This window comes from Cnephaeus nilssonii (assembly GCF_951640355.1).
Source record: "Cnephaeus nilssonii genome assembly, chromosome: 7".
NCBI classification, from domain to species: domain Eukaryota; kingdom Metazoa; phylum Chordata; class Mammalia; order Chiroptera; family Vespertilionidae; genus Cnephaeus; species Cnephaeus nilssonii.
Window position 1 is genome coordinate 40,994,734 of NC_137078.1, and position 24,089 is coordinate 41,018,822.

General features: G+C 40.4%; 1 protein-coding gene across 3 annotated transcripts; it reads left to right on the forward strand.

The window, feature by feature from the left end:
• The first annotated feature begins 2,406 nt into the window (after nt 1-2,406).
• Nucleotides 2,407-14,528, forward strand: BCL10 (BCL10 immune signaling adaptor). Of its 3 annotated transcripts, XM_079777367.1 has the most exons (4): nt 2,407-2,827; nt 3,036-3,323; nt 9,374-9,662; nt 11,860-14,528. In XM_079777367.1, exons 2-4 carry the CDS (start codon nt 3,252-3,254, stop codon nt 12,207-12,209), a joined length of 711 nt encoding a protein of 236 aa, XP_079633493.1. In that variant the 5' UTR covers nt 2,407-2,827; nt 3,036-3,251; the 3' UTR covers nt 12,210-14,528. The 3 variants fall into 3 exon arrangements, with proteins under 3 accessions (XP_079633493.1, XP_079633492.1, XP_079633494.1); XM_079777366.1 differs by having other exon boundaries at nt 2,407-3,323; XM_079777368.1 differs by lacking the exon at nt 3,036-3,323 and having other exon boundaries at nt 2,413-2,827; nt 11,860-14,526.
• Nucleotides 14,529-24,089: the final 9,561 nt, after the last annotated feature.

A 24,089-nucleotide genomic window follows, 5' to 3' on the forward strand; every position in this document is an offset into this window, starting at 1 on the left:
CAGGTTCGATTCCAGTCAAGGGCCCATGCCTGGGTTGTGGGCTCGATCCCCACCCAGTAGGGGGCGTGCAGGAGGCAGCCGATCAGTGATTCTCTCTCATCATTGATAATTCTATCTCTCTCTCCCTTCCTCTCTCTGAAATCAATAAACATATATATATATATATATATATATATATATATATATACACACACACACATATATATATGTATGTATGTATATATTTTTTTAAAGGATGGGGAATATGTAGGTGAAAAATTGGGGGACAAATGTCTTATAACAATGAAGAACTGGGATTAACAAGGTAACCATGGAGGACTGTTCACCACTGCTCTCACCCTAGTCACACCACCATCCCCTTTGCCTGGCTCACTGTGGTAGCCTCCAGCTGGTCTCTCTGTTTCCTCCCTTACACCTACAGTCTACTACTTTATACTCAGCAGCCACAGCAATCTTTGTAAAAGGAAATGAATCATTTCCCCACTTCCCCACTTCTCTTCACCCTTACTACTACCAACCTGTTCTGAACTACCACGTCCTGGGGGCCGAGTTATGGAAATAGCTCCCTAACTGGTCTTCCCTATTCCATCTTGCTTCCCTTCAAAGCCAGGGTGAAAGTGCTCCTTTTCAAATCTTAAATCGGATCATGCCTTTCCTGGGCTTAGAACCCTCCAGCGGCTTCCCATCTGACTCAGAGTGAACCCGTATGACTCAGAACAATGTCAGAGTAAATGTACAATGGCACACAAGGACCTCATATCCTTCCCAGTCACACAATTCTTTTCATTGGCTGTTCTCTTTCTCTATATGTCCACATGGCTCATTCCCTCACTTCTTTCAAGTGGTAACTCAAATTTCCCCTTTTCAGAGAGGTCTTCATTAACCACTGTATTTTATTGTATTTATTTATTTTTTACAGTAAAATCTCATTTTTTATAAACATCTCTATATCTGGATTTACATTTGAATGAGTAAGAATAATGGAAAAAGTACACACTAGGTTATCTTATGGAGGTAAAGGGGGAGATTACTTAATTATTTATATATTTTTATATTCCTTTACTTGTTTTTTTTTCATTTTTTTTAAATTACTTTATTGATTAAGGTATCACATATTTGTCCTCATCCCCCCCTAACCACTGTATTTTAAGTTTTACCACTCCATCAAGCCTCATCCTTCTTCCCTGGTTTATAGTTTCTCTTAGTGTCTATCATCTTCTAACATAATAAATAATTTACATAACATTTTTCAAATGTCTATCTGCCCTGCCCCAAACATACATATACTAAAATTTCAACTCCAAGAGGAAAGAGAAATGTACCTATTTTGTTCACAAGCGGTTTCCTCAAGTACCCAAAACAGTGTCTGGCACTTAGTTGACATTCAACAGATATTTGTGAAATGAAAGAACAAATAGTTAAGCAAATTGGGTAATACCAGGATAATGGAAGATTAAGCAATCAGAAAAAATACTGTGTATCAATGTGGAAAAAGACATATGACATAATGTTAATGTTAACAGCAGAATCCCTGTGTTGTGATCAAAACTACATTGGTGTGGCTTTGGGAATATTTTTCTTTTCTGGTTCTTTTGCTTTCTCTTCCCTTAAATATCGGGGTTCCTGAGTTTGTCTTTAGTTTTCTTCTCATTTTTACCTACCCTTGGAGCTTCTAATTCCCTCTAGTTTATTTAGCATATTGTCCAAACAATGGTTGGGCCCAGGGCTCTCACCTGCATTACCCGTGTTGCTTTGTATACACCTCTATTAGAATACCAGGCTGGGAATAGGGGTCTGTTCCCCAGTCTCCCGCAATAACATGGGAGAACTCTTACAGAATAAGATGCGTAAGACATATTCATAACCAATGTTTGAGTAATACAGATAACAAAATATAAGTTGAGTGCACGCTGTACGTCGAGTACCTCTAAGACATTTAACATTTATATTTCATTCTCATGGCAGCCCTATTGAGGCAGCCCTTTTTCACAGATGAAAAAGGAAATCTATGTATAATAAACAGTAACCAAAAAGTATAGAAACGTTAAACTCTGTGTTAAAGCGGTGGGACTGTAGGTGCTTTTGCCCTTTCAAACATTTCTTTTAGCATTGTAGTTAGGCGTGTGATCACGTCATTTAAAAACTTGAGTGGGCAAACACAGCCACAGGAAATCGTAGGGCAGGGTCTGGGAGAGGGGGAGTAACCCAAGGGCGCAGAGGAGCGAGCTGAGAGACTCCACCAGTGAGACGTCAGCGCAGGCGGGGAGCGCCGGCGGGCGTCGCCGCGACGGCTCCCACCCACGGAAACGATTCCTTTCCGGGAGGCCTACCCGCGGCCACATGCAAATGACCTAAGGCTGGGGGCGGAGCCACCCCCGAAAGGCTCCGGCCCGGCAGGGGGGTGGGACAGGATAGGCCCGCGGACTGGCTCTAATTGGCTGCCGCAGAGGAGGGGGGGCGGGCTCTGCCCGCGGCCCCGCCTCCCCGAGGGAAGGCACCTGCGCCGGAGCCTCCGGGAGAGGGAAGCAGCGGGGTTCCCAGGACGGCGTCGGACACGTCGGTCTGCGTCGCTGTCACCCTAGAGGCAAGGCCGGAAGCGCCACGGCTCGACCCCCGAGCCCTTCTGTTTTCGAAGGGGCAGCGCTCTTCCTCCCGACCCGCTCCGCCTCCGCTCCTCGCCCCTCCTCCCGAGGCCGGAGCCCCCAGTTTAGGTGGGGCGCGCCGCCTGAGCTCCCGGACCCGGAAGAAGCGCCATCCCCCAGCCTCCGCCATGGAGCCCACCGCGCTGTCCCTCACGGAGGAGGACCTGACTGAAGTGAAGAAGGACGTGAGTAGCACTGCCTCGCCCTGGCGCCCCGCGGGCTGGGGGCGGGCGGGGGCGGGCTGCCGCTCGGCGGGCGCGGAAAGCGGAAACCCGGAGTCGGGGGTCGGAGGAGGAGCCTGCGGGTGGGAGGAGCGGACCGGGCCTCCGGGAGCCTTAATGGAAGTGAACCCCCGGCCATCTGTTAATCTACGTTTCAAATCGCTGAAAGCAGAGCTTGGGTGTCCGGAACTTCCTGCGGCGGAGCGTTTCTTCGCGGTCCGCTCCTTGCCCACTCCTCACCTGTCCCCCGGTGGTTCCGCCCCCCTGCGCTTGGGAGCCGCGTTAGGGACCGACGGCTCTCGCTCATCCAGAGTCAGACTCTCCAGGCTGCTGGCTCCACCTGGAGCAAAGGCTGGACCAGATAAAAGGATCCCGAGCAGTGGAGCAAATGTGTGAAACTCTTTTGCAAAGGGGGCTGGGGGAAGCTCCACAGCTGAAAGCACGACCTGGAATTCCCCTCGTAAGCAAACGCCCACATATTTAAATGGAGGGGAGGGGGGAATGAGTACCTGTAGCCTGAGAATTAAATTTACAGGCAAACGTTGAAAATATTTAGTAGTTAAGTTTTGTTCTGCTTGGATGCTGCAGAAAACCGTACGATTGATGCGTAAACAATGACTTTGTTGAGATATGACTTGTTTCTCCTTTTTCCTGTGCCTTTAGTTGTTTTGCCGATTGAGACCTGTATGAGGGCCTGCCACTAAAATAGTTTATATCAATTCATATTAAAAACAGAAACTCAGCGTAAAGTGTGCTCTGGCTTAACAGCACAAAACTTACAAAACCCTATTTGTGAACTGGACAGGACAAACGCTTTTTAAATGTTCATCTACTTTAAATCTCCTTTTCTCTCTCCTGAAAAGTTTATTACATTGTACTCACGATTATGGTTGGATTCATTAGCAGGAGGAAACGGGACATAACTTGGACTTCTGCCTTAGTGCCTTCATTTAGCAGATATTTACGGAACACTTACTATGTGGAAAGTACTATCCTTTAGCCTGGACAGATAACAAAAAATAACAGGACCCTGCTTTACATTCTAGTTGAGATAAGATTGGGACATTGATAGTTAATATATAATGAATGAGTGCTGTCTTCTTCAAGATGTGTGCCAGTAAAACCATGAACTCAAAGAGAGCTAGGCTTTGCTATGTTCCAGATGTTGTTTCACACAATTTACAGTGTTCCCATTGAATTTTTACAACAGTCTCTAAGGGAGATTATTTTCATTCTTGGACCGGAAGAAGTTGATAAAACAGGCAGTGGATATTACAAGTGAAAGGACATAAAACCTGTACACAAACACAGATGTGAAGAGTGGCTTCCAGGCCTTATTTTTTTCTATGAGTTCATTGATATTATTCATTTCCATGACTTCACTTTACAGCCATATAAGAAATTCATAACCTTGGGGAATCATGGATGAGTTCCAGAAGGTCTATGAAAGAAAAGTATATACACATATTTTTTTAAAAATTTTTGTCATGATATTTTCCCAAAATGGTTTATGACCTTTTCTCTCAACTAGAGGCACGTATTTCCAAATACCTGCTGGAAATCCACTTTTATAGCCTGCAGATTCCTCCCCTTGTCTAAAATTGAACTTTTTTTAATTTTTTTTTATTTTATTGATTTTTTACAGAGAGGAAGGAAGAGAGATAGAGAGTTAGAAACATCGATGAGAGAGAAATGTCAATCAGCTGCCTCCTGCACCCTCCCCACTAAGAATGTGCCCACAAACAAGGTACATGCCCTTGACCGGAATTGAACCTGGGACCTTTCAGTCCGCAGGCTGACGCTCTATCCACTGAGCCAAACCGGTTTCAGCTAAAATTGAACTTTTTATCATTCCTCCTCCAAAGCTGCTTGTTGTTCCTACTGTGTTCTCTGCCTTGATGAATAGTATACAACCATCCATCCTCCTGGAAACTCCCACTTCTTCCCTATACTCCTCCTTCCCTTCTGCCCCATCTAGTTTACATCATCTTTTTGGTTGAATTTAGTTCCATTTTATTAATATGGATTACATGCTGCTATGAGGCTGATACTGTAGTTGAATCTAACAGTTCAAATTTTTAAAATTAAGATACAATCCTACTTTGAAAAGAGCTTGATTTCTTAGGAGGAGGGAGATAGACATAAAATCTATATTAATAAAAGGGTAATATGTTAATTAGACCATGAGACCTTCCAGATGTCCTTTTGGACAAAGCCATGGTGGCGGGGCTGAGGCAAAAGCGGTTATGGGTGATCAGGCCAGGAGGGGAGGGCAGTTGGGGGTGATCAGGCTGGCGGGGGGGGGGGGGGGGTAGTTGGAGGCAAGCAGGCCAGCAGGCAGAGTGGTTAGGGGAGATCAAGCAGGCAGGCAGGTGAGCAGTTAGGAGCCAGTAGTCCCACATTGCGAGGGGTTTGTCCAACTGCAGGTTTAGGCCTGATCCCACAGGGGTCCCAGATTGGAGAGGATGCAGGTCAGGCTGAGGGACCACCACACCGCCCGTGCACGGATTTCGTGCACTGGGCCACTAGTGATAATTATAAGTTATAAAACACATTCATCCAAAACACCATTCACTTAGCACTCTGCTAAGTTCAGGATACACAGAGTCTGACAAAACATACCTGGTTCTTGCCTCCTTCAAACATGTAGGTCATTAGGGTTGAAAACAAATAAATGTATAATTATAAATTACGTTAAGTACTACTAGTATTAAGGAGACAGGCAGATGTTGAGACAATAACAGGGGGCATCTCCTCGAGGTAGAATGGTCAGGGAAGGTTACATTTAAAGTGGTTCCTGAAGGATATGACGGAACTCAGGGAAGAACATTCTAAGCAGAATAGAATTTGCAAAGATCTTATGACTTGGGGAAAATGGAAAAAGGCAGAGGGTTCCCTGAGGCAAAGTTAGGAAAGTGGTCTAGAGCCATATTATTAAGGGTCTTACAGATGGTAGTAAAGTGTTTGGATTTTTTTTCCATAAGTGCAGTAGGGACTTCTTGAAGAACTAATGTTATATTTTAAAAGATCCCTCTGCCTATTGTATGGACTGAGGAGAGCAAAAGTGAAAAGAGGGAAACCAATGAAGAGACTTGTAGAATTTATATAGTTAAGAGATGATGGTGATTTAGATCAGTTTGAAGGCAGTGGAAATGGATGGAGCAGGAGAATTCCAGGTGCATTTTTGAAATAGAAATGATAGGCCTTGCAATGGATTGAATGTAGGAGTTGAGGAAGAGAGTGGAATCAGATTAGTAAGTGGAAATGTCAAATCAGCAACTTAACCAACGAGTCTGGAGATCAGGAGAGAGAGATCTGACCTGGAAATGTAAGTATGAGATTGAATGTGTTCACCTAGAAAGTTGAGAGCTAAAAGGGAAGAGAGAAATCATAGAAGAATTTTGAAAAGTGAGAAGTTATAGCCACAGAGATGGGAAGAAAGCCACGAGAGTGTGGTAACATATGAGACAAAAAGGTATTTCAAGGAAGTAGTGGTCAACTGTGTTCGTGTTGCTGAGAAGTAAGATGATTGGAAAGTATCAGATTTAGCATTAAGGAGGTCATTGGTGACTTTGAGAAGAGTGGTGGGACAGAATGGAAATGCCGGGATGAATTGGGAGATGAAAAGTGGAGTCTTGGTATATAGAGAAGTGAAATGTATACATAGGATACTGCAAGGACAGAGGAGAGGGATGCCTAACTTACTCTGGGGAGTTTAGGTAAAGCTTCCTGAAGGAGATGACCACTGTCCTGGATCTTAAAGGATGAATAGCGACTTGGGGTATAGAGAAGAGAACACAAGATAAAGGTAACAACGTCAAGAAATGTAGAGTTCTGAACAGGCATTTAGTACAACCCAGGACTGATAGAGGTGGTGATAGATTAAACTGGAGAGGTAGGTAGGATCCATACTGTGAAGTGCCCTGTCTGACATTATCAAATAATCATTACTTACTGTGCACAACTCTATCACAGACTGTCAAGTCTTTACATACACTGTCTCATTTAGTCCTCCTAACAGTCCTCTAAAGTATTATTATTTTATCAATAGGGAACAGGAAGTTTAGAGAGGTTAAGTAACTTGCCCCAGTTCTCAAGATTTGAACTGAGGTTAGTCTGAGACCTATTCTTCTGCCGGTGTTGAGGAAATTGATCCTTTTAAGTCAAGGGTGGAACACAGTGTTTTAAATTTTTAAAAACTTCACTGGTGACATTTCAATATTAGACTATGTAACACTCCAGATTTCCATTTTCTTTTGAAAAATTGGAAGATCAGATAGGTGTGTGAAGAAGACTTGAGAGGGAGGAGAAAAGTAGGAAGTATAGCTAAGTGTCCGTTGTTAATAGTCCATGCAACATATAAGGACCTGAACTAGAGTAATGCTAATAATAGAGATGAAGTGAAGGAGCAAATTAGATAAACATAAAGGGTAGAGTGGCAGGTCTTGGAGGGTGGATGATCAGATGTGGCAAGTGAGTGAAAGAGAGAAGAAAAAGTCAAGTAGGTTTTATAGCATGATTGGGTGGGTGGGTGGATGAGAACATCAAAGGAAAAGAATAGACATAGATAAATCTGGTTTATGACATTGAATTTGAAGTTCCTTTGGAATGTCTAAGTGGAGAAAGTCTTGATCACATACACAAATATGGGAATCATCAGCATATAGGTGGTAGAAATAATAACGGATGAGGTTTTTCAAGGGGTTCATCTTTTATATCTAGTCTGTCTCTATCTTCACAACTTAAATTTATGCACTCAACATATATTATGTAATATACTACAGCAATCTTCTAATTGGTCTACTCTGACCCTAGTTTTTGCTTCTCCCAGTTCTCTGCAAAAATGTTCTTATTGTTTCTTATTTATAAACCTTAGATGACTCTTGGCTATAGGAAAATGTGTGTTCCTCAACATGTTATAAAAATTATTTTGCCTGGTCGATTATTGACTCATGCACCAAGAGGTCACTGGTTCAATTCCCTGTCAGGGCACATGCCCGGGTTGTGGGCCCGATCCCCAGCAGGGGGCGTGCTGGAGGCAGCCAATGAATGTTGAAGCATCAATGTTTCTATCCTTCTCCCTTCCTCTCTCTCTAAAATCAATAAAAACATATATTTTAAAAAATTCTTCCATGATTTAACCCCAGTTTTCCTTCCTAATTACATTTCTCACCACCCTGTCACATGCAGCCTGTGTTCCAACTACCCGAGAATTTTTGGTATTTTCCCACTGTGCACCTTCCCTCTAGCAAAAGTGTAGCCTCTGTAAATTTCCCAGATTTTGTAGGTAGAGTGACTTGCTTACTCTGTGCTTCCCCAGTCTTTTAATTTCTGGGTCATATCACATTGTCTTTTAATTATTGGCTTGCATGTGATATGTACTCTCCAACTAGACCATATGCCCTTTGCATGTAGGATTCAAGTCTTGTTGATCTTTGCATGCTCAGCACTTGGTATATTAGGTATTTAGATATATGAATGTTCGTTGTGTGAATAAATAAATGAATGTTGGGGTTCAGTGGACTGAGAACTATAGGAACCCTTCACCTAGCGTACTTTTCTGCCACCATATACTAGGGTATTTCTAAAATCTTCCATTTTTTTGATCATCATTATAAATGTAAGTCAAATTAGTTATCATTGTTACCATCAGTAACGTTTATTGATCATTAACTTCTCTAAGAACTTTACATGTACTTATTCCTCATAACACTTAGATGAGGAAACTGAGGCACAGAGGAGTTACTTATCCATGATCACGTATGTAGTAAATGGAGGAGCTAGAATACATCACTGGCTTTGGACTATTGATGCTGTTTATTCGGACCCATGTCATTTTTCTGCTAAGTAAGCCCCCTTAGCTGCTTCTCAGGTCTAGACCTGTTTTCTGTGATTTCCTTTAATTTCTTTCAACATTCACTATTCCTTTAGGTTAGGTTTCTCCTCTCTCCCCCCTTCTCCACATCTTTCTTCCTCCCTTCTACTAACTGACTCACTGAGTTATAGTCTTTCCAGCTGACTCCAAAGTTAGACACATTATGGGTCCTTTTAGTTTAGTGAGGTTTTTTTTATAATGGTTTTACTCAAGGAAGATGGAAAATTAACAAACATGAGGAAGTTACCCTCTCTGGTCCTGACTAATTCTGGATTCCTTGATAAATGGTAACTGAAATGTATGGGAGCCTCTGCTCTCATCTTTAGCCCCAAAGCTTGCCTTCAGCAGACTTCTCTAATCCACGGGCCCAGACCCTCTGGATTACCATAGCCTCTCCTCACAATGCCCTGGTCTTGGTTTATAGATGTGAAAATGAGATCAGAGCAGGACAAGCTGTAAGGAATGTCTCATCTAGGACTTGATTTTGTCTACTTGACCTTCATCTTAATAGCATGCATTTTAGTAAGCCTGAACCTCCAACTCCAGGATGTTTTCTCTCACCAGTTAAGATTCCCACGTGATTTCCTTAGATGTTAAAAAAAAAATAACATTGAAGCACATTTTATGTCTTTCAGGCTTTAGAAAATTTGCGTGTATATCTGTGTGAAAAAATCATAGCTGAGAGACATTTTGATCATCTGCGTGCAAAAAAAATACTCAGTAGAGAAGACACTGAAGAAATTTCTTGCCGAACATCAAGTAGAAAAAGGGCTGGAAAATTGTTAGACTACTTACAAGAAAACCCCAAAGGACTAGATACCCTTGTTGAATCTATTCGGCGAGAAAAAACACAGAACTTCCTGATACAGAAGATTACAGATGAAGTGCTAAAACTTCGAAATATAAAACTAGAACATCTGAAAGGTAAATATCTTAGATATCCAAGAGTTCATTTAAATGTAACAATGCTTTTAAAAGTAAAATGCAAAACAAAAACAAAAACCCCAGAAATGATCATTTTGCATTGAAAAGTTTAAGCTTCAGAATTACATTCATTTGCATTTTTAACCATATATATAGTAGGATGTCATTATACTGGAAAAGTGGAATATCACTTAAGTGGAACATCACTTAATGTTCTGTATTTATATTCAATTAACAGTATCATCTATAGAAAATGTAACTATAATAAAGTCCCAGTATACACAGGGGTTTGTTTCTAAAGTCAGCATAATGGCAGATTAATCTAGTCAAAAGTAACTCCTGAAAATGCACTTAACACATAAAGAATACTGTACAAGCAAAATATTTTAATAAGTCCGACTCGGTTTTTCTCCTACCAGTTGATCACAAGATGAAGTAGTTGGCTGTGTTTATAAGAATCATGTTGTATAAATCATACATAACTTTAAACACTAGCATTATACTCAGTCTGGCAAAATGAGAGAGGCATGAGAACTGAGGTGGATGAAGGAATAGCAAATCCATGTCTCCTGTTTCACCCTAACCCCAGAGCGCACACACTCACTGATTGCAATGCTGTGTAGAATTGCCTGTACAATTTGAATTCCCCTCTCGCCCTAAACCCCATCTCATTCTCCATCTCTCTTTCCAGAGCAGTTACGTTAAATGTGAATATGATGTAGCTCTACTCCAGCTGCGTTAGGCACTGGGAATACAGAAATGAGTAATTTAGGGCTCTGCCCTTAAGGAGCTCACTGTCTGTAAGTGCATGCTGGAACACAGTGGAAGTTTCCCCTTCTGAGCCATATTTAAGAAAATAGTTTCTATAGCATGGAACAGAAATACTGACTATATTGTGAAGTTGAAAGACTAGTGGGGAAAAAAATGATATATAAATGTGCTTTATAGACTTTGCAGGTTTTACATAACATTTGTCAACTCAGAAGGTTCTATGTCTCTAGATAGTTATGGGTTGAATATTTTTGCTAAGCCTAACAGAAAAATAAATTGTGTTTGTGTTTATTCTTTCTATATTGAGGCTAATTGTTGGCTATACCTTTTCGATATGGTAAAATTCTTTGATCAGAACAACTGCCATCACTTAAGTAAATTGTTAGGTTGAAAACCAGGACATTATTTAATGTGAAGAGGAAACCTGGGATCTAGTTCTCTCTTTCCCATGAAGTAGTCCTGGAATGCTGGGCATGACTTCACTGTTTCTGGACCCCTGTTTGCCCATCTTTAATAGTGAAAGACTCAATATATATATATATATATATATATATATATATATATATATATATACACATACATACATATATATATACACACACACACACACACACACATATATACACACACACACACATATACACACACACACATATATGTATATATATATATGTGTGTGTGTGTATATGTATATGTATATGTATATATAGACTCTCCCAGATGACCTCTAAAATCCCTTCCACTTCTAACACCCAGTAATTAAGACTCAGTAATTAAGATTCATTAACTCATAGAATTTTAGATATACCCTGTTTAAATTTTGTTTTTATTAATGTTTTCTTGTGCCAGTATGTTAAAGAATATTAGTTGTGAAAGCCATTTCTTTCTTTCTTTTTTAATATATATTTTTTTTTATTTCAAAGAGGAAGGGAGAGAGAGAGAGAGAAACATCAATGATGAGAGAAAATCATCAATCGGCTGCCTTCTGCACGCCCCCTACTGGGGATTGAGCCTACAACCCGGGCATGTGCCCTTTACCGGAATCGAACCTGGGACCCTTTAGTCCGCAGGCCGATGCTCTATCCACCAAGCCAAACCAGGCAGGGCTAATAGCCATTTCTTATTTTATGAAAATTTTTAAAGGCTACTTTATTTTTCCCAGGTCTTCCAATGGTTAAGGATATAAGTATACAAAGTGAATTTATAGCATGTTATTAGCTTCCTTGAGACTATTTCCTTACCTAGAAAATGTAAATAATTGGATATACTTCATAGTTGTTGAGAAAAGCAAATGAAATGTGAAATGGATTATGACAGAATTTATAAATTGTTATTTAAATTTTGTGTGGTAACTAGTTTGTAATCTTTAAAATTGGACTCAATTTTCTTGTTACTTTTTATTAACATCTGAATAATTTTATTGTAGGACTAAAATGTAGCAACTGTGAGCCTTTTCCAGATGGAGCCACAAACAACCTCTCTAGATCAAATTCAGATGAGAGTTATTTCTCTGAAAAAAGGAGAGTGTCCACTATGTACCATCCCGAAGGAGAATCCAGCACAGCCCCCTTTTTTTCTACTAATTCATCTCTGAATTTGCCTGTCCTCGAAGTAGGCAAAACTGAAAACCCTACATTCTCTTCAACTACACTTCCCAGGCCTGGGGACCCTGGGGCTCCTCCTTTGCCCCCAGAGTTGCAGCTAGAAGAAGGAACTTGTGGAAACTCTAGTGAGATGTTTCTTCCCTTAAGATCACGTGCTCTTTCGAGGCAATGACAGTTTACAGCCTTTTTTGGTTTTTTTTAATAATGACTAATATTTGGAAGGATATGAATCTTTATAAAACTGCTATAATGACTTATTAACACCTGAAACATGTCTTTTTAAATGCAATGTAAGCACACTTTGTAAATAGACTTTTGTGAATACTTTTAGATAGATAAAGTAAATCATGTTGATCATGTACCTTTCAGAATTTTGTGGGTTTCGTTTTTGTTTTTCATTTTTGAGGTATTTGCTGTTTTCACATTTTTTATGTTTTAAGACCAATTTTAATACGGAATATTTCTCTATTTGATAATAGAGTCTCAGGCTGGGAATGATGTTTCTCAGTGCATTTGTGCTAGAAATTTTCAGTCTAATAGTCCTTTCCAACCATCTAGCAGTAAATTTTCAGGATGAAGCTGTTTCTAATCCTCCTATGTAATAAAAGCCAGATATGCAAATTGTCCCCTCGACTGGGAGTTCAACTTCTCGCTATGATGTGCGCTGATCACCAGGGGGCAGCACAGAACATGGCGGGCGTTGGCGACGTGGTGCTGGCAGCGGGCAGCAGTAGAAGCGCTTCCAGCCCCTATGGGCCCTGACAAGAGCGGGACTGCGGCGGGATGGTGGAGCAGATGAGCAGGCAGCGCCAGGCCAAGGCGGGTGCGAGCGGGGCCCAATCGTTCCGAAGACAGCAACCAGTGGCAGCGGTGGGGGTGGGGCCGCTGCCCGGCTCCCAGGCACTGAGGGAGCTGGGCAGGTGCCTGATGACTCAGATAGAGGGGGGTGTGCACTGAGGCCTGGGGCCCCAGGTGCTGCCCAGGGCCCAGAGGTCAGGTGGGACCTGCCCTTCCTCGCCAGATGCTCGCGCTTCGATCACCAGCCAGGCCTAGGGACCACACCCATGCACGAATTTCATGCACTGGGCCTCTAGTTGATGATAAAGCCAATCACTAATGGGAAAAACTGTTAGTGAACCAAAAAAAATCTCTTTCCTACTTAATTTGGCTTACAGACAACAGAATCCCCTTCTGATGCACAGGAACATCAGAGTTTGAGCCACCTAAAATCTCAGTTTGCCAACATACATCTACTAACCTTAATAATTCACGCTACTTTCTTAAGATATTCACATTTTTATTCCTAAAGAAAAATCTTCACAAAAACCTGTTATTACATGTAATTTGATGAGAATTTTAAGAAATACTTTTTCTGCACTTTTCATTTTCTTCTAATGAGGGCCACTGTGCAAGTTAAAATAACTAGAACAAAATGTTTTTTTTTCCATGTGTGTATGTGATTGTCTGTTTTTAATACTATTTGGAACAATTGAAGCAGATTTTTCTTTTTGTTATATAACAAAGTTTGACTAAATTTGTACATTTATAAATTATGGCCTCATTGTGTTCATTTAAGTTATAATTCTATTTTCTGATCTCCATCTAATATATTTCCATTAGTTGCAAAAAACAGAGATAGAAACATGCTATTAACAATAAAAGTTTTTAAATTTTACTGTGTTTTGAAAGTTTCAAACTTTTCAATAGGAAGTAAATATATAAAACAGTTACTTTATATGTACTAATTTTTATAGAAAACATTGCAAGTTATGGGTTCGAGTTGCATTTCTAGATAGACTGAGTTTATCAGACATGAAGAAGATTGGCATATTGGTTTTAAAAATTGTAAAGACTGGGTGATTTTTTTAGTGTAAACATTTTCTAAGGATTATGGAGAAACATGTTTCATGTCCAGTGTAGCATAAGAAAATAGTGGCATTACATTTAAATCTATTTTAAAAGCAGAGGCAGGCTTTTCTTTTTATTAAAATTTGATATGCAATTATTTTTTTTAATTTAAGTAGAATTTACTCATAATCAAAGACCATAATTTAGATATGCTAGAGTACCTATATTTATAGTTTATAACACTGAGTTTTTTTCAGACTATTGAATAACTATATTGACAATAAGTTGTTTTTTAAACAAATTTCAGTTTCTGGGCTTTCTGAATCCTATAAAGTCATTTTCCCACCCATTAAACACTGAAAACCAGCCATTGCCAACAAATGTTTAAATGAACGATTGACATGATACAATGAAACTGGTTACTGGGTTGATTAACACAGCAGTGAAAAGGTTACTTTTTACAGATACCATATTATCAACACAAAATACTTTTGAGATCACTTTTTAATTGATTTTTTGAAAAATAGACTACTTTTTAAAGGAGTTTTAAAGGTTTACAGAAAACTTGAGCAGAAAGTATAAAGTTATCATATATTCCCTCTCCTGTTTCCCATATTAGCATTTCTAGTGTGATACATTTGTTAGAAGTGATGAACCAATCTTGATACATTATTATTAACTAAAATTAATAGTGTACATTAGGGTTCTTTGTGTTGTACGCTTCTGTAAGTTTTGACATGCAAAATGTCAGGTATTCACTATTCTAAAACATGATACAGAGTAGTTTCACTGCTGTAAGAATCCTGTGATCCCATTACCCCTTGGCCTCTTCTTAAACCCTATCCTGGCAACCACTGGTCTTTTTATTGTCCCTATAATTTATTGCTTCCAGAATCTCATAGTTAGAATCATACAGAATATAGTCTTTTCAGTTTGGCTTCTTTTACTTAGCAATATGCTTTTAAAGTACCTCCATGTCTTTTCATGGTGAGCTCACATTTTCAAGAGGTAATTCCATTTTGTCAGCAAGTCTCTCTTAGCACGAAGTCAAATACTGGCAAATTAGGGGCAAGCCAGGATAAGGGAAATTTGCTTTTTTTCAATAATTTTTTTGTTTTGTTTTCTTTGGGAGTTTTTTTTGTTTGTGGAGTTTTTTATTTTGATAATTTTTAAAATTAAGTCCAATGGTTCTTTTATGGTTAATTTTTGTCTCCTGTTTAAGAAATCTTTGTCCTAATGTCATGATGATATTCTATTTTCTTTTTTTCTTTTGGTTAATCCTCACCAGAGGATATTTTTCCCATTGATTTTTTTAATATATATATATATATTTTTTAAATATATATATATATATATATATATATATATATATATATTTATATATATATATATATATATATAGAGAGAGAGAGAGAGAGAGAGATAGATTTCAGAGAGGAAGGGAGAAGGAGAGAGAGAGATAGAAACATCAATGATGAGAGAGAATCATTGATTGGCTGCCTCCTGCCGCCCCCTATGGGGATCGAGCCCGCAACCCAAGTATGTGCCCTTGGCCGGAATCGAACCTGGGACCCTTTTGTCGGCAGGCTGACACTCTATCCACTGAGCCAAGCCAGCTAGGGCCCCATTGATTTTTAGAGAGAGTGGAAGGAAGGGGAGAAACAGAAACATTTGGTTGCCTCCCACACGCGCCCTGACTCGGGGCCCGGGATCAAGCCTGCAACCAAGGTACCTACCCTTGACAGGAATCGAACCGGAGACCCTTCAGTCCAAGGGCCGACTAGGGCCTTTTGGAAACTTAGTTGTTTTAGTTTCACAATTAGTTCTATGATTCATTACAAAGTAATTTTTGTGCATGGTATAAGGTAGAAGTCAAGTCTTATACCTACTGTCACTTTTCCATAAGCAATGTAAAAGGGAGCACCAAGTTTTAAGCTATGGCCTTAACTTGTGTCACTGGGTAAAGATGTACACTGTACACTCTGGAAAAAAGCAAACCAAGAAGCAAATTGATCCATAGTTGTTAAATATAATCTTAAGAGGGTTTTCTGAAAGGAGAGCTGAATTTAAGTACAAAAAGTACACAGATAACTTGAATGCTCCAAAAGTCCTTACTCTGAATTTGCCATACTATTTAATTATCAGGCAGTTCTTGATTGCAGTGGTTCCTAAACTTCACTGCCCATTTTAGAATTACCTGGAGGTCTTTGAAAGATCCCGATGTCCAGGCTGTACCCCGTACCAATTAAATCAGATGCTTGGGTGTGGAAGCAAGGCATCAGAAGTTAAAGATTTCCAAGTGATTCCAATGTGCAACAATATTTGGAAACCACGGTCGTATAGGAAGCCAAATAACTGTGCTTAGTGTTTCCACATGTGTGACCTTGTTTTTACTTTTAATAACAACCCTGCAAGGAAGGTTTCATTTTCAGCTTTTTTTTTTGTTTGTTTTTAACAGATGAGGAACAAACTCAGGATGCAAAGTCACATAGCTCTTTAGGATTAAAATTCAGGACTGTTTAATTCTAAGATTGATCAATGTTCTTTCCACAACTCCATGCTTTCTTATTAGCATTTCTTAAATGGCAGAAAGGTAAGTGGAGATTATATATATTTTTGCCTCATTAATTCAATAATTATTTATTGAGTCCCTATTATTTTAGGTGCTGGAGATACAATGATAGAACAGACAAAGTCTATGTTCTTGTAGAACTCACATTTTGAGGGAGTTAGAAAATATACAAGGAACGCCAGATCATTCTAGTTGCCATGGATATAAAATAGTACATGCATGAGCTACAAAGTCACTTGGAAAGAGTATTGATAGCATTATGAAGGACGTGCTCTCAGAGCAGGTAACATTTGAGCTCAGACCTAAATAATAATAAGGAAGGCCCTAGCCAGTTTGGCTCAGTGGCTAGAGCGTCAGCCTGCGGACTGAAGGGTCCCAGGTTCGATTCCGATCAAGGGCATGTACCTTGGTTGCGGGCACATCCCCAGTAGGGGGTGTGCAGGAGGCAGCTGATTGATGTTTCTCTCTCATTGATGTTTCTAACTCTTTATCACTCTCCCTTCCTCTCTGTAAAAACTCAACAAAATGTATTAAAAAACAACAACAAAAAAAAAACACGAAGAAGCCAGTCACATGAAGTTCTGGGGGAAAATTCCAGCAGAAGGAACATCCAGTACAAAAGCCTGAGACAGGAATGAGTTACTGAGGGTCACATAGGCCTGTGTAGCTGGCACATAAGTGTGAGGGGTGACAGTGGGGAACTTAGGAGCCTGGATGGAGATGAGGTTTCACAAGGGCCTACAGAACATTCTCCAAAGATTTGGATTTTCTTCTAAGGTGGGAAACAATTGGGAGGGGATTAAACGAATGATATGATCTGATTCCCATTTTAAAAGTTCAGTGTGGCTGCTTTATGGAGAATGGATTGGAGGACAGGATGGAAGGAAAGAGATCAACTTTATTTTTCTGTTCTTCTCTCCCTTCCTCTAACCTTTCACTCTCTTCTCTGCACTTTAACAACTCAATCCACAAGCCATTATCGGGGGCCAAACACAGTAAGTACCTGCACTGTAGGGCTTAGGGGAGTTGTGGGGTACAGACTGGAGTGTGGGAGGCCGGACAGGATCTGCATAGTATGGGGTAGGGGATAGGGCAGCCATTTTCAACCTTTTTCATCTCACAGCACATAGAAATTCATTACTAAAATTCTGTGGCACACCAAAAAATATATTTTTTGCTGATCTGACCCCAAAAAAGTATAATTTTGATTCATTCACACCAGATAGCTGTTACTGTGTTGACTGTTGTCATTTTTTTATGTGACAGTCTAAGGGAAAAGAGATCCGTGCTTTAAAAATTCTTGCAGCACATTGGCTGAAAACGCTGGTATAGAGTTTTAGGATTCAAAAAGAATGAGAGTGGCAATATAGATGGGCCGCCTGGTAGGGGCTCTCAGAGCCTGAGTACAGTAAGAAAGGTGTAGACATGGCTCAGCATAGTGTCAGGGCCCAGAGAAAGGTGTCCCCTCAAAAGGTGTGAGAGCCTGAGCTGGTGAAGAAGGTATCTATCTGTAGGGATGTCCAACGTCAGAGCCTGAAGTAGAAGGTAGGAACAGGGTGAGGAGGGCGTCTGAAGAAGGGCACTCTGATGCAGTATGTCAGATCCAAAGTAGGGTTAAGCAGGGTGCTCACATGAGGGAAGGGCCAGCAGCAATGATGGGAGGTTGGCTGCATACTTGGGGGTTGATCAAATAAAAAGATTTAGGCTAATGGGAACCAGATTTCTCAATGTTAAAAAATGAAGTTACAGACTTGTATGCATGAATATAAGCCTAACCCCGTGGTCGGCAAACTGCGGCTCTTTGACCCCTTGAGTGTGGTTCTTCCACAAAATACCATGGCCTGGGCGAGTCTATTTTGAAGAAGTGGCGTGAGAAGAAGTTTAAGTTTAAAAATTTGGCTCTCAAAAGAAATTTCAATCATTGGACTGTTGATATTTGGCTCTGTTGACTAATGAGTTTGCCGACCACTGGCCTACCCAATGGACATGAACACCAGGGGGGTGAGGGCATGAGTGGGGATGGGTGGGTTGAGGGGTTAATGGAGGGATGAGGACACATATGTAATACCTTAATCAATAAAGAAATTTTTAAAAAATGAAGTTACAAATATGGGAAGAGAAAGCAAAAAATAATCAATCCTATAGTATTGGATTAAAATTAGAGGTATCCGTGTGAATGTGACAGATATAGAAAGAAATACATTAACTTCGTCTACTGAGAGAACCTGGTACATTAACATCTCATTAGGAATGAACACGCCAAACACCTAGATCATGTCTCCTAAATATTCTCCATTAAAAAGAATCAGAGTTCATTGGCAAAATGTCTAATTCCAGGGCAAAGTATAAAATAAGCCTGGAATATCTTACATCAGAAAGTAGGCAAGTGTTCAATGAATGGGCATGTCCAGAGGGCACAGAAGCCAGCTTGAAGGGGCTCCCACAGGCCAAATCTGGGACAATTTCAACATTAAAATAATTAGTGATAATAATAGATTGCAATTCATTGGATAAAACAGGAAACAATGAGTCAATGTTAATATAAATAAACAAACATAACTAATTGAAGAATGGGTTATTGGCATGGTCTCAAAGTACCTCCCAATAAAATACTAATAAATTATAAAGGAAGAAAAAAAATAACTTTTTAGTAGAGAAGCCTGGCAGACACCTCCTCAAAAAAAAAAAAAAATTATCAGTACCAGAGAAAATTGAAATCCCATGCCTCCTGATGGAATGCAATGAAAGGAATACACCACTGTTTCCTACCGATGAATCTAATCATTGGACAAACTCAAAATGAGGAATCTTCTACAAAAATAATTGACCTATACTCTTTCAAATATCAAGGTTATGAAAGTTAAAGACTGAAAAATCATTCTAGGTTGAAGGAGACTAAGACATGACTACCAAATGCAATGCACAAATCTGAATCAATTTAAAGGTTATTAAATGTAAAGAAAAGTTAGCAATAAAGAAAAAAACAATACCTCAATTTTTCAGGCAAAAGAAGAAGGTGGTAGAGGTAGAACTGGTAAAAACTATTTGGATTTGGAAAATATTTTTAAACTTAAAATGATGACTTTCTGATTTTTGTCCTGAGCACCTAATTAATAATAGTGGAAATTAAAGAGGTGGGAAAGACTGTGGGGAGTATTGAAGGTAGGGAATAAAGAGTTCTGTTAAGGACATATTTTTCAGTTATCTATTGCTCCATAACACACCATCCCAAAATTTAGTGGCTTAAAATAACAATTATTTATTCATGATTCTGCAAATTGGGCTGGATTTAGCTTCATGGTTTTTCTAATGGTCTATCCTAGGGTCATTCTGGAAACTTCTAAAATGTCAACTGGGGCTGGATGATTCCAGATGACTTCACTCGCATGTCTGGTGCCTTACCCAGCATAAATGTACTGGCTGAGAACTGGCCAGGGATCCTTCTCTCTCCAGCTGGGCAGCCGGACCTCTTTACATGGTGGCTCAGTGTTCCCAAGAGAACAAAAGTGGAAGCATTCTGTTCATCAGAGCAAATGACGAAGCCAGCCCAGCTTCAAAGAGAGAGGAAATATTCTACACCTCTTGGTGGAAGGAGTAGCGTACGTGCACAGTGTTGATAAAATTGGTAGATAATCTACCACAAATATGTTAAATTAGAAGGAATTGTTAGTAAAGTTGGAAATTGGATTAGAGATTGGTGGTCAGGGAAGGCTTCTGGACTGGTTATGTGAATGTGGGAGTTATTAGCAAAAAAAAAAATGTTTTTAAAATCATGGGACCTCATTAAAAAAAAAAAAAACTTGAAATAAGCGTTGATAGAAAAGAGAGGAAGGTCTAGGGCTGAGCCTGAACTGCTCTCACATTTAAAGGTAAGACAGAGAAAAAGGCGACAGAAGAAACTGAAGTGGCCCATGAAATAGGAAGAAAACTGAAGCTTATGATCTAGTGAAAGGAAAGGGGGAAAAAGTGTTTCAAGAAGAAGGCCTAGCGGAGAAACCAAGATGGCGGCATAGGTAAACACCTAAACTGCTGCTTTGCACAACAATTTCAAAACTACAACTAAAAGACAAAACGGATATCATCCAGAATCACAGGAAGGCTGGCTGAGTGGAAATTCTACAACTAGAAGGAAAGAGAAAAGCACACTGAGACTCACAGGGGCTGCAGGAGGCAGAGGTACTGAGGTGCGCGCAGAGAGGACTGGCAACTGAGTGCGTGGCTGGCTTTCTCAAGTGGGAGGGAGACAAAAGCTCCCGACTGCGCTAAACTCCTGTTCCGGGCAAGACTCTGGGGACCCAGACTCATACGGGGTGAAACTGGACTGTCAGGAAAGAGAAAAGCACACTGAGACTCAGAGGAACTGCGGAAAGCAGAGGTACCAAGGCGCGCGGAGAGGGTGGGCAACTGAGTACACGGCTGACTTTCTCAAGCAGGAGGGAGAAAAAAGCTCCCGACTGCACTGAACTCCTGGGCAAGGCTCTGGGGACCCAGACTCATTCGGGGAGAAACTGGACTGTCTGGCAGTGGGCAGAACTCGAGGGCAGCTTTCTCTCAGAGGTGCTTGCAGTGATTACCACGGGACACTGAGACACAGGGGCCTCATAGGGCAGGGCTGATGGGAAACCAATGCTGTCTGCTCTGCCCTGAGACTTCACCCCATCCAAGCTGAGCACAGAGGCTTTTTGCAAGTCTTGTCTCATAAGGGTGTCTCCAGCACAGAAGTTCTCCCAGTGTAGACACAGCTGATCCTCACAGCCAATTGGCCTGGAGGTCAATTCCTCCCAGTGATACCAACAACAATTAAGGCTTAACTACAAGACTGTGCACACAGCCCACAAAGGGGTGCACCAAGAGTGTCCAACTCAGGTAACTGGGGAGGCTGAGACACTGGGCCCTATAGGACACCTACCACACAAAGCCACTCTATCAACTCAGGGAAGCAGCCAAAATGCGGAGACAAAGAAACAGATCACAAATGAAAGAAATAGAGGAAAGCAAACGACTGGATATAGAGTTCAAAACCACGGTTATAAGGTTTTTCAAGAATTTTCTAGAAAAGGCCGATAAATTTAGCAAGACCCTCGAGGATATGAAAAAAGGACCAACTAGAAATTAAGCATACACTGACTGAAATAAAAAATATTATACAGAGAGCTAACAGCAGACTAGAGGATCGCAAGAATCAAGTCAAAGATTTGAAATACAAAGAAGCAAAAAACACTCAACTGGAAAAGCAAAAAGAAAAAAGAATCCAAAAATTTGAAGATAGTGTAAGGAGCCTCTGGGACAACTTCAAGCATACCAACATCCGAATAATGGGGGTGCCAGAAGAAGAGAGAGAGCAAGATACTGAAAACCTATTTGAAGAAATAATGACTGAAAACTTCCCCCACCTGGTGAAAGAAATATACTTACAAGTCCAGGAAGCGCACAGAACCCCAAACAAAAGGAATCCAAAGAGGACCACACCAAGACACATCATAATTAAAATGCCAAGAGCAAAAGACAAAGAGAGAATATTAAAAGCAGCAAGAGAATAACAGTTAGTTACCTACAAGGGAGCACCCATACGATTGTCAGCTGATTTCTCAACAGAAACTATGCAGGCCAGACGGGAGTGGCAAGAAATATTCAAAGCGATGAATAGCAAGAACCTACAACCAAGATTACTCTACCCAGCAAAGCTATCATTCAGAATTGAAGGGCAGATAAAGAGCTTCACAGACAAGAAAAAGCTAAAGGAGTTCATCACCACCAAACCAGTATTATATGAAATGCTGAAAGGTATTCTTTAAGAAGAGGAAGAAGAAGAAAAAAGGTAAAGATAAAAATTATGAACCACAAATATATATTTATCAACAAGTGAATCTAAAAATCAAGTGAATAAAAAAATCTGATGAACAGAATAAACTGGTGAATATAATAGCATCAGGGGCATAGAAAGGGAGTGGACTGACAATTCCCAGGGGGAAAGGGGTGTGGGGGGTGTGGGAAGAGACTGGACAAAAATCGTACACCTATGGATGAGGACTGTGGGGGGGGGGGGGTGGTAAGGGCAGAGGGTATGGTGGGAACCGGGTGGAGGGGAGCTATGGGGGAAAAAAGAGGAACAACTGCAATAATTTGAACAATAAAGATTTATTTTTAAAAAATGGAATTGCTTACCCCCACCCAAAAAAAAAAAGAAGAAGAAGGCCTATCTTGTTAAAAGGTCAAGAAGTGGCTCTTGGATTTGGTTACATGGAAGCTATTGACAACTTTAGATAATAGGAACTTATGTGACTCAAACTGGGTACCCCAACCGCAGAGGCACTCAACAGTGGGACCGTTTTATTTTTTTAATTTTATTATTATTTTAAAAATATATTTTATTGATTTTTTACAGAGAGGAAGGGAGAGGGAGAGTCAGAAACATCGATGAGAGAGAAACATCAATCAGCTGCCTCCTGCACACCCGCTACTGGGGATGTGCCCGCAACCAAGGTACATGCCCTTGACTGAAATTGAAACAGTGGGATCGTTTTAAAAGCCACAGGAGAAATGTGGTTATCTTAAGAGTGTCAGTTTTACTCAATGGTAAGTGTTTTTAAACATTTTGCATATTACAATAAAAGAGACATATTAGGAACTAATGTATAATATTTGCATACATTTTCAAGATACTATATTATGTTCCCCCCAAAAAATGTTATGCTTATAGGATTTAGGGGCCACATTGTATCAGCTTGACCTCTGGAAGGGCTGGAGAATGAGGTCAGCCACGCAGGAATGAACTATGTGTACATGAGCTAGCCCCAGTAAAACTCTGAACAGCAATGCTCAGGTGAGCCTCCCTGATTGGCAATGCTCCATGCACCTGGTCACATATCTTTGCTGCAAGAAGATAACACTGTCTACAGTTCCACTGGATGAAGCCAAATGGCAGCTCTGCATGGAGAAGTCTCTGGGACTCTGCCCCATGTGCCTCTTCCCCTGACTGATTTTAATCTGTATCCTTTTGCTACAATAAAATATAGGCATGAGTAAAACAGCTTTCGGTGAGTTCTGTGAGGCCTTCTACCAAATTATCAAACCTGAGGTTGGTTTGGGGGGTCTGCAAGCTTGCAACTGGTGTCAGAGTGAGGATGGTCTCCCAAACTTTGCACTTTGGGACCATCCTTTTTCCCTATCACCGTACGTACTTGGATGGAAAAATCTGAGGAACATTTATCTATACATACACCCTCCTAAGTTATAATCCACAGTATTTATTGATCATCTACTTACTTAGTGGCAGGCACTGAGCTGATACCAGGAATATGTAAGTGAACAAAGCATAATCAACTCCTCCCCTCAAGGAGCTCAGGCTTGTGCTATAGGACTGTGAAAGAGGAGTGACTAAGAGACATATTCTCCGTCCCCAGAGATAAGGGTACTGTGTAAGTGAGCGGGCATCCTTAAGTGGAGTCTGTGAATGTTTACATGACACCAACTTTATCACTTTCACTTGGGTATCATTCCCTCTTAGTTCACTAGGAGGAGTCAAGGATTTTTTAAATATATATATATATTTATTTATATATATATATATATTGATTTTTAGAGAGAGAGGAAGGAAGAGGGAGAGAGAAACATTGGTCATGCATGCCCCTT

Excerpts from the sequence above, each read along its gene's own strand:
- BCL10 (XM_079777366.1), top strand. The coding sequence starts at position 3,252 with ATGTGTGAAACTCTTTTGCAAAGGGGGCTGGGGGAAGCTCCACAGCTG. Across the intron at positions 3,324-9,373 it reads CACGACCTGGAATTCCCCTC|GCTTTAGAAAATTTGCGTGT; the intron begins GTAAGCAAACGC and ends TATGTCTTTCAG. Across the intron at positions 9,663-11,859 it reads AAAACTAGAACATCTGAAAG|GACTAAAATGTAGCAACTGT; the intron begins GTAAATATCTTA and ends ATTTTATTGTAG.